General features: G+C 37.5%; 1 protein-coding gene across 3 annotated transcripts; it reads right to left on the bottom strand.

Moving 5' to 3' along the window:
• Positions 1-712: 712 nt before the first annotated feature.
• Positions 713-9,682, bottom strand: Crk (Crk proto-oncogene, adaptor protein). 3 transcript variants are annotated; one of them, XM_036376754.2, is made up of 8 exons: positions 8,953-9,680; positions 8,763-8,882; positions 2,995-3,065; positions 1,958-2,080; positions 1,656-1,860; positions 1,454-1,582; positions 1,159-1,356; positions 713-1,088 (listed from the first exon to the last, which is right to left on the bottom strand). In XM_036376754.2, the coding sequence occupies exons 3-8, from the start codon at positions 3,024-3,026 to the stop codon at positions 819-821; spliced, it is 957 nt and encodes a 318-aa protein (XP_036232647.1). In that variant the 5' UTR covers positions 3,027-3,065; positions 8,763-8,882; positions 8,953-9,680; the 3' UTR covers positions 713-818. The 3 variants fall into 3 exon arrangements, with proteins under 3 accessions (XP_036232647.1, XP_014096304.1, XP_069968457.1); XM_014240829.3 differs by lacking the exon at positions 8,763-8,882 and having other exon boundaries at positions 8,930-9,682; XM_070112356.1 differs by lacking the exons at positions 8,763-8,882; positions 8,953-9,680 and adding an exon at positions 4,193-4,867.
• Between the last annotated feature and the right edge of the window lie 1,704 nt (positions 9,683-11,386).

The raw sequence follows: 11,386 nt of genomic DNA, 5'->3' as shown, positions 1-11,386 counted from the left end.
ATGTTTGCTATTTTTGCGCACGGAAAACGTTAAATACCCTGCGATAAGGATAAGACTGTAGCCTGATCTACCAACCACATAACTTTTTGGTCAAGATCAGTCACATATGTACAACACATTCATAAGATGGCACTTTTTTCTCTCAATATTTCTTTGTTTTTAGAACAACGAAATCAATAGAGAAATGTATGATTTAAAAAAAAAAACAAATTGCTTTTAAGAATATTCGCAAGTAGATACATGTATGTCGTAATAAGGAGAGGGTGATACCTTCTAATTAAAATTAAACAAATTTTCATTTGTCGTTTATTTTTTCACACATTTTAATAATAGCAACGACATCTAATATTCTTAATGTATATTAATTATTGTAAGGATAATAGAGATGATTCTATGGCATAAAATATGTGACCAGATAAACAAACATATGTTTTACAAAATATGCTTACTAATATAAAAAAATTTATGAAGGTATGCATATATAAAAAATATGAACTCGAGTGTCACTATTCTTAATCGGTTACAATTTTTCTTGGGCACTACTTTCACTTACATCTCTTCATAATACACAGTGCAGTAACATGTTGATGTACATAAATTAGTAATTATTAACTTACACATATTTAATATTTATATTTAATGAATCCTTTTTTACGAATTTCACAGTATCAGTCAAAATTCTATTTTAATGTCAAATTAAAAAACTATCATATGTCTGAAATTTTAAATTATTTTAGACCCGTTTATTTATTTTAATTAATTTATATCCAATCATAAGTAGGAATACAAAAAAATCACGCACGGATTTCATAATTAGCTTACTCAACCCAGTCATTATTTGTGCATGACACAGAAAACGCCTTCAACGTTGCATCGTCAGCGTTATGTAGCGGATCGCAGTCATCAATGAATTCAACATGGGTGAATGGAAAATGACCCTTTTTTCCGTTGAGCTCCCCCTCCCACTGGCCATTTATATTAGTTTTGGTTACTTTGATTATATCACCAATCTCAAGTTTTAGTGCAGTTTTGTCGTAGGCGTTGGGTACACGTGCCTGTTTCACGCGGGCAAATGCTGGTAGCTTTCGCTATTAGATTTTTAAGAAAGTATTTATAAAATCATATAAATAAATTTACTAGTTCACCACAAATACGTACATTTAAATCGGATCGTTTCAACGAATTGTTGAACTGATGGCAATTTGTAGATGTTGAATGAACCATGGCATCATTTTTGCAAGCTACACTTGATAGAAGCGGGGAACGAAAACTGTTACTAGGTGCTAAAGTAGTGCCACAATTGCCACCACTCGATAATGGCCGATCAATACAACTATCATCTGTATTTTCTTCACACTAAAAATAAAGTACAGTTAAAACAGTATAATATTATTTTTTTTCCGCCATATATGCAGATTAATGTAAGATGAAATAGAATGGTGAATAGACTAACTCTTTGAACATAAGGTACAGGAATTTGACCGATTTGTCCCTGCTGATTTCTAACCGTCCACCACTGATCTTCGTCCTTACGGATTACAGTCAGGATTTCGCCACGTCTAAAAGGAAGATCGTCTTGATCCTAAACGCATAGAAAACATTAAGGTATATAAAATAATCAAAATATGTAATTTTAATAAAATATTACTACTTACACTACCATCAAAGTCGTATCTACCAATAACTTTTTCAGGCTTTTTTGGTGCAGGGCGTCGTAGCGGAGTGGTGTCAAGATAGTGCAATGTGTAAAAAGTTAACAATTTTTGTAAATTTTCAAATATTTGATCCCCTATTCGATACAAAACTTGATCCTGTTGTTGTATCTTATTTATAATATAGTTACTAACTTTGGTGTCCTCTCTATAAGTAATAAATATCACATGTGAATACAAAAAATTTGGTTGAATTAAAACAAGTTGGATGAGATAGATATATAATAAATATTTAACACACGCACCTTACACACAAAACATAATCACCTGCGATGGAATTACTATCACGTACTAGAAATACACCTCGGTCGCGCTCATTCATTAGCACTTCAGTTGCATCTTGACGAGACATCGGTCCGAAATACCAACTGAAAAAAAATTTCGGTATAAATTTTTTTTTATAAAAGAAAATTATATACATCAACAAACTGTAATACTAAATGTGTGCTAAAAACTCTCCGTTGAGAGTAGTTGATTCCTTGTCTAACATTTTAATAAAAATAATTATTAAAAAAAAAAGAAAATACGTTAACTTCGATTGCACCAAGGCTATACCCTTCACAAATAAAAAAGTTTCTATACAACAAGTTGATTTGAAGTTTTCCTTACAAGAACTTTATTCTGATCGTTCATTTTTTATGGCAACTATATGCTATAGTGGTCCGATCTGAACAATTTCTTTGAAGATTGAGCCAACATTACAGTAGACGGAGCTAAAGTATGGGCTGTGAACAACAAGGGAATTTTCGGGAGAGTCTTAAGCTCCTAACAGTGAAGAAACTAGAAACATAATGGATATAGATATTTTCTTTTACTTCTTTGCCCGAGATTTGTGAAATTATCGCCATATGAGGTAGTAGCAGAAATTCCTTCTGTGTAATGGTCGAGAGTAGTAAAGCATCGAGTATCGTCACTATTAGGGAACGCATAATGGTAAATCAAAAGCTCGGGCTGCCTGCGCCTCTCGTTAACCCTGTGCAATTACAATCTGAATACTGGAGCAGTAAACCAATCGTACAATCATGGCCGGTCCCCATTCGATCCTCTTATATCTAACACCCCTATTCAAATGCTCCGTCTTGTCTAATATGCTTTTTTCATAGATCTCCAGTTAGATGACAACATTCTCTTAGCAAACAACTCAAAAACTGAACTGTAATGTGTAAATGCCAACATTGCTCAGGTGTTAAAGACAACACCATCTCACATTCACACTGATTATAAGGACGATGTCATGACATCAAAACGCAAATTTTCCGCAAAGCTTTTTGTAATAACTTACCTGTTTCGGTCCGACACATCGAAGGTATCCATTCTTTATATTTATATATGTTATTCGTCGATTGTATATTACTGAAATAATATTAAAATTGCATTATATAATTTTCTTAATTATATCAATTTTAGACTAGATATAATAAAGTATACAGTTCTGCTCACCAAATGGTTGTTTTTTTGAAATAAAAAATAAATAGGCATATACACTCATTATGATGACCATTAATCGGACATGACGATGAGGACTCCTGTACTTATCTTACTTATGAAGAGTAGACCCCAACTTAGTAAGCATATGTCCTGCGTGCAAAAAATCCCCGCATGACTCTAACCACCTCTTTGCATGCCCAATGAACCCCATTCATCGAACTCCCCACTTCTTATGGTCCGATCCCGTCGAAACACCACGTTTCCCGGGTCTACCGATAGATGACAACAAACTTGCACTTAACCACTCAAGCGGAGATTAGATAACTTCTACAACAACAACAACAGGTGATACAAGTACTTCGTCTAGGCAAGTTTGGTTGATTGAGCATAACCGATTTTTCCTTCTCTACTGCGATCCCCTGCACCAAATTAGTTTTATATCTAAATTTAATGCTTAGTTATGGCACTATGGCATTTTGTTTTCGTGGCAGTAATCCGATTACGCCCATCTGCAATACCGACCCATTTTGCCAGGGAACGCGTGAACAAAGTTTCATTACAATATCTCAATTTTTATTCACCTTTTACAGTCTGCACTGATAGACAAACAGACGGAAAGACAGTCAGAACTAATTTAAACTCGTCTCGTCATCCTCATAGTTAATATTATGTAACTCTATATCTACTCTATCGATTAGTTTTAGGTGTTACAAACAACCGTTAGGTAAACAAAACTATTATACTTTTTAGGAACGTGTTGCAAGATTATAAAAATATACAGGGGTTGTGACTTATTTTTTTCTAATTAATTTTGATGAAATTTTTTAAATCAGAAGAAAACAAGTAAAGAAGTCCTAAGTTCGGGTGTAACCGAACATTTTATACTCTTGCATCTTGCAAGGTTCAAAGGTGGCTAAATAACTTCAGGTGTTGCCAAAACTTTATATCAAAAAATATTGCAAAAGAATTTAATATTCATAATTCGACGAAATCCTGAATGGATTACAATTAAATTTGGTATTTTATTAAGTTATATTAAATGACATACTCACTTAGCTTTATTGTTATATTTTACTTCCGATCAGCTAAAATTATATTAAAAACATCTTCAAGTGTGATGTATGTGTTGATAAACTCAACCGGAGAGGTATTGTATTAACCTTTGATATGGTTAAGTTATACGAGAGAACATATTTTTTATAAATAACTCACACACTGACCGAAGTATTCGGCATAAAGCTTTTTTATGTACATATGGAGATAGGGATAGTATTGACCCGATTTTATCTATTTTTGGCATTACTACAAATTGCTAACGGAAAAAATTATCTCCGAGTTTCATTCAGGTACCTCAGTATAAAGTTAACCGGATGACCGGATCTTGATTTTAGTTATATGGAGGCTAGCGCAAGTTATCACCCGATTTTTTCCATTTTAGACACACAGATGCACCGTTATTAGAAAAACACACTCGCTCAAAGTTTTATTTCAATAATTCATTAGTGCTTGATTTGTGTACTGGAAAGTCAAACATTCAGATGGAATTTAAATGTGTGTTATATGGGAGGCAGGCGTGGTTTAATCCGATTTCATCCTTTTTCGGATTGTCAGGTAATTTATTGTCATTTTTATATACCGATTTGGTTGAAATCGGTCAAGTAGGTTGCGATATATGGGTTTTCACCTAAAGGTGAGCAGTGCCACGACCATAGTCCAATTTTCGTATTGGCTTCTATAAAGCTTAATCGTACCATCCTATGTGTTAAATTCAAAGTCTCTGACTTGTTTATTTAATGAGTTATCGTACTTTTAGTAGTTTTAATCGAAACCGTTATATGGGGAGTAGGCGAGGTTATTATTTCGTTATTATACATTAGTGATTTAGACAGATTTTTTCCTAATGCGATTCGTTTTACCAAATAACAGTCTTGTATAATATATAATTGTGGAGCTTAGTATGAAATTTATAGGTATAGACGCGGGAAACTTATAGTTTTCGAGATATTTACGTTTAAAGTTATAAATTTCAACTAACTTAAGTACGTATTTTTTCGATTTCAAATGAATTATACACTTATATTTTTTACTTTTATATCCACTTACACTTCACTAACTCGTTTGTACACATTAATTGTATATTATAAATCATTGTTCAATTCTATTAATTCTGACAATAACAAAAGGATTGAAAAATGTCAAATAACCAGTGTTACCTCTTTTGTAAATAAGCTGAAAGAAATGAAAACCGATTATATCCAAAATACAGGAATCCAAGACCTAGAAAAATAAAATATTAGAGAACATTGATGTTAAGTTTTATGTTAAACTCTCTATGACAATGTAACTTTTTCGCGTAGAACTCCTTCAAACAAATAACCCTGGCTGATCCAACACCAAGGTAGTCGTCATTCCTTTCGCGTCCTATTTCTTTCCGAATCCGGGATCGAACAATTCCCACAACAGCCGGTTCTTCGTTACCGGAATTGACCCGGCCAAGGGCTAACCCTGCTTGGATCGGTAAGTGTTAATTTAAGTTTGTCGTCATTAGAGCAACACCTAGCAGCAGGGTCTCCGTATCCTCTCGACCCGTGATGGCATTGAGTCTAACCCGGGCCCCGAGGAATTTTTTTGCTGCATATGCGCTAATAGGCTCCATCCAAACTCCACCTTGGTTAGATGCAATACATGCAATGGATGGAGCCAACTTAAGACATGCTCAGTCCTTAAGACCAATAGGGAGTGGACCACGAGTTACGTAACTCCATGCTGCCAACGCAATACTGCGACACCAACCTTAACGGCTGTGCAATCTGCACCATGTTCGCGCACTGCGCCGCCACTCCAGTCGAGTGGCCAAGTAAGGACCTCTACGGGCCTAAGGAGCTCTAGGCAGCATGACTCCCAGTCTGACCAACCCCCTCCCTTTACCGTCATCAAGAATTCTGCCGCTACAACAACAACAACCTTCATCCCGCTCCAATCCCCGTGCGAGAACCACTCAGCAACTCCTGGTTCCTCGAACAGTCTGTTCCGTGTGTCAGTCGGAAATACGCCAGAACGTCACATCAGTCAAGTGCAATTCTTGCACTGGCTGGTGTTACTTGCTGTCGTGTTCCGGCCTGCGCACTACACGTGAGTGGAGTGCGTCGTATGGTGCCCCATGCTGTAGGAGTCAGCCCCCCAATCCCTTCAACTGGCGTCGCCAAATAATACTACAATGCGACAACCGCCCATGCGGATATTACAGCTGCAACAACCACCACCTAACCTGTACCTCCCTCACCACAACGATCATACCCGGACACCCGCAACAAACGCGAATTCTACAATTTAACTCCAACAGACTACAGAGTAAGATGAGCCGCGATAGCTGCGGTTCAAGAAACCAAAATAAACAGCCGCTCAGATCTTCTGAGTTGTGCAGGTTTCAACGTTTTGCGTAAGGATCGCGAGCGAGATAATGGTGGAATTATGGGCACCTGTAATAACTCGCCCGATATTACCATCGCTTGCGGAGGTCTGATAAATAAATAACATAACTTGGCGACTTATGCTAAATTTCGCATAAGACCATTTGCCCATAATTATCTCGATCGAGAAACCTCCCGACTTTATTTCTGTGGACAACCGCACCTTCCTTAACGTTAACAAAGCTAACTGGGCTTCACAGAATTCACTGAGAACATCTTCAACGCACTACCCATTCCTATGGACGTCATGTTGTTGTTGTTGTTGTTGTAACGGTTACCTAATCCCCGTTTTGGTGATAAATTCTAGATTCGTTGTCGTCGAGGTCATCTAACGGAAGGCCCAGGAAACGAGCTGTTTCGACGGGGTCGGACCATAGGGAGAGGGGTGTTAGATGAGTGGGGTTTGTTGGGCATGCAAAGAGGTGGTTAGTGTCATGCGAAGACTCATTGCATGCAGGACTTGTGTTTGGTATGTCAGGGTCTATTCTGGATAGGTAGGAGTTTAATCTGCTACAACGTCATCGTTGGCGAGCGTCAATTTCGCAAATCGTCAAAATCCATTGGCCCTGACGGAATAAGCAAGCTGATGCTAAAACATCTAGGCTCGACGGGAGTAAGCTACCTCACCAAGGTCCTCAACTTGTCGATGTCCACTCTTCAAATACCCGATGTGTGGAAAGTCGGAAGAGTAGTCCCACTACTGAAACCTGGGAAACCCGCCAACAAAGGGAAGTCTTATCGCCCGATAACTCTCCTTTCCCCAGTAGTGAAGACACTTGAGGCCTTGCTACTCCCGACATTCACTCACCACCTGAGTCTAGCAGACCACCAGCATGGCTTCTGATAAGTGCACGGCACCACCACAGCACTTAGCGTCATAAACGCCCAGATAATTCATGGCCTAAACCAGAAGCCACCCTGCGAAAGGCCGACCCTCGTAGCCTTGGACTTGTCAAAAGCTTTTGACACAGTCAATCGCACAATGCTACGTGAGGACATAGAACAATCAACGCTCCCTCCAGGGCTGAAGCGGTGGACTATGAACTACCTGAGCGGTCGGCATTCATCCGTACTGTTTCGGGGTCAAAACTCCAAACTTTGAAGAATTAAACAGGGGGTTTCGCAGGGCGGTGTCCTCTCCCCACTACTGTTTAATTTCTACATTTCGAAACTCCCCCAATCACCAGCGGGAATTTCCATGACCTCGCTGATGACTTCACGATATTGACGTAAGGCAATGGAATCGATGGCATGTGCTCATAAGTAAACAGCTACCTCTCCGGCCTCTCTCGATTCTTCTCTGCAAAGAGTCTGACACTCTCCCCCACTAAATCCACAGCGACCATCTCCACAAATTGGACGAAGGAGTACAGACTGAACCTGAACATTTCAGTCGATGGCACAAAAATTCCGACGGTTAATAACCCTAAAATCTTATGCGTTACATTGAACAGTCTGTGCTCCTTCACTTCTCACACGACCGCGATAACTGCCAAAGTACAGAGCCACAACAAAATCCTCAAATCGCTTGCCGGCTGCTCTTGGGGAAAAGACAAAGAAACGTTGTTGACAACATACAAGGCAATCGGCCGGCCGGAACCCATTTGTTATTGTGCATATTACGAAAATTGTGTAAAAATAAAATGCTTATTTAAAGCAAATATTAAAACAATTAATATAAAATAAATATGTAGAAACATTCTAATGAAGTGTAAGTGTAAATTAAGTGCCTAATATAAGAGAAAAATTAGCTATAAATCTAGAAATTTTGAGATAAAATTTGTGAAATTTTCAACTTAAAATGCAAATATCTGGAGAGTCTCCTCTATCCAACCATACCCTTTTAACCCTGAAATCGTTGGATGGTATAATAAAGCCGACCCTTTAATTTTCGAGTCAAAATAAGACGATTTAAAAAAAGAAAGTTATAATTTTCGCAACCTCCTTCGTTGGGGGACATACACTATACAAGTACATTTACCAAAAATTTCACTTTTACCGTGATTTCATAAAACTTCACAATCCTTTTGTTTAGTTAATAGAACAGTAAATAATTATTTATAACAGTATTTATCGCTTGTAATGTTAAAAAAATCTGATGTAAACATTAAATCACATAAGAAATTGCTTATCTTATTAAGTTTTTATATACCTGAATGTCAGCACGCTGAACCTGGTGGATCAAAACATCTGACAGTTTTCACAGCAATACACACAATCAAATAAAAATTCATTACGTGAACTCGACTATCAGTAATAATTACTTTTTAACCTGTTCAATTTTATTTAACACTTAGTAGTTAGCAAATTAAGATTTACCTCAATTAAATGTGTTTATTTACCACTTGTCGAATGTACTAAATAATCATATCGTAACTATTTATTTTACTAATACCATATAGATATATTTAGTATTACAGCATATATAACAACATTAAACATAGATTGACGTATTTCTAGTCTAGTTAACAAATGTACAACCAGATACCGTACATTTCGGACAAAATCTGAGAACAATTGTTTTTGTGTAGGAAAGCTAAACTGTTGCGTACTCGATAGTTGCCATTATAGCATGTTTTCAAACCACCGAGATGTTCAACCAAAACTCGCAATTAAAGCTTTAAACACATAGACGACTGCACCATAACGAAATTGTTTTTAGCTGTGAATGTCGTCTCATAGCTAACTTCTTGAACAATTTGAAAAAGGCAGCGAAATATCAAATAGCTTATGTTCACAACTCGTTGCTGCCGTACTAAAACTTTTCAATTGAATGAAATCTATATAACCTGGGTCCCATCCTGACTTGCTAGAGCTTTGAATTATATGTTTGTATTTTAATATTGGACGGTTGCTGCCTGTCGTCTGCCGCATTCATTGTGTTTCATGCATCACTCGTTAATAATCCTCTGATACACATAACTCAACACATAATGCTGCGGCCACATTTTCTAGTAATTCGTTTCCGGTAACAGTAGCCATACACGACAAACTTGTCTTTCGACACTGTGGCACTGTATAAGCTTGTCCTCAAGCGACCAAATCAACGGGGGCAACCACCTCCTCTTTGATTTTGAGACTCTCTCTTCAGTGCTACAAAACAACAAATATCAAAAAAAAAGACAAACATAATTTTTTTGTACACTCTGAGATACTTTTAATAATATATTGCAAAATGATGAATGATTAACTTTTAAATTTTCCAAATAAAATATTTCCAAAAAATGCAAGTTACCAGACTATTACCATACAAATCGATGTGATATAGGTAAATAAAGGAAATATAAAATAAGTGTACTATAATACTGTGACGAACATAGAACAAAATCGAATGAACGATAAACTGCCAGAAGCAACTAGTTAGCAAATTCGTAGTTGCCAGAATGTTCTAGAAGCAATGTTTTGCTACAGATTTACTATATAAGGGCTGCCGGATTGTGCAGCAAACACAGTTCTACTTAGAGTGTTGTCCTGATAAGAGCAATTAAGCTATAAGCAAGAAGTTGTAAGCTCGAATAACGAGCAATAAGTGTTAAGTTGTTGGAATTAGAAATAAAGATAAGTGTGTAGCCATTAAATTGGGACTTTTATTTAACAATCCAGTGATCGAACTCAAGAGTGAGTTACAGGTAGACGATTTATCGAGAAATCCGTTACAATTGGTGTCAGAAGTGAGATTGTCAAATAAATTCCCAAGGAGATAATTATTTAAAAATGGCCAAGTTTAACGATCTGAAGATTCCACAACTGAAAAAGGAGCTGGAGCAACGTGGTTTGGCGACAAATGGATTAAAAACTGAATTACAATCACGGTTGAGAGAGGCCATGGAGGCGGAAAACATTAATGTTGAGGAATATGTCTTTCACATGGAATTAGAAGAAGAGACAACAAAGATAGAAGAAAAGGAAGAGGCTCAATGCTCGTCAAAGATTGTGGACATAAACATGGTTTTTGCCGCAATATCGCAAATGTCAACGCAAATATCGACACAAATTAAAGAGCTGGATACACGTATGTCTCAAATTTCAACGCAAATGTCGACACAATTTAAAGAGCAAGAAACGCGATGGTCAACGCATTTGAAAGAGCAGTTCGCATCGCAACATGCACGTTTTTTAGCACAGTTGTCAGCACCGAAAGAGCTCGACGTGCATATGTCAGCGCAGGTATCCTCACAGTTGGAAGAGGAGGAAGCATGTGAACCAGGATCTTCACAGTATGAAGAGCAAGAACCTTGTATACCAGCAAAAGTGTCCTCACAGTCGGAAGAGGAGGAAGCTTGTGTACCAGTACAAGGGTCCTCACAGTCGAAAGAGCTGGAACTGCGTATGTCAGGGCAGGTGTTCCCACAGTTGGAAGAGGAGGAAGCGTGTGAACCAATAAAAAGTTCCTCACAGTTAGAAGAGCAAAAAGCTTGGATACCAGCACAAGTGTCCTTACAGTTGGAAGAGCAGGAAGCGGGTATACCATCACAGGTGGAAGATCAGCATAAAACTGAACCTGAAACGGATGACTCTGTTTAAGAAGATCCAAAATTGGAAGGTGCATTACATAAGGTGGAGTTGAACCAATGTACAACGATTGAAGAAATAACTACAGGAAGGCCAGCCACAAAATCATATTGGGCAGAACGGAGCAGTTTAAAGTTAGTGTATAGCTGCTTGCATCGAGTATGGAAAAGCGAAAATAAGCAACCCTTCCGAGTACTTATGGTTGTTCCAAGGGTTGGAATTCCTGATGTTCTTAACGTGCAGTACAAATGTCCAAGAGGAGGA

Source organism: Bactrocera oleae, chromosome X, assembly GCF_042242935.1.
Source record: "Bactrocera oleae isolate idBacOlea1 chromosome X, idBacOlea1, whole genome shotgun sequence".
NCBI lineage: Eukaryota > Metazoa > Arthropoda > Insecta > Diptera > Tephritidae > Bactrocera > Bactrocera oleae.
This window is presented reverse-complemented; position numbering and strand designations above follow the sequence as displayed.

Bases quoted from the DNA above. Each gene is read 5' to 3' on its own strand.
- Crk (XM_014240829.3), bottom strand. From the start codon at position 3,026: ATGGATACCTTCGATGTGTCGGACCGAAACAG. The intron at 1,583-1,655 runs GTAAGTAGTAAT...CTATGCGTTTAG, and splicing joins GATACGACTTTGATGGTAGT to GATCAAGACGATCTTCCTTT. The intron at 1,357-1,453 runs GTTAGTCTATTC...CTTTATTTTTAG, and splicing joins CTGTACCTTATGTTCAAAGA to TGTGAAGAAAATACAGATGA.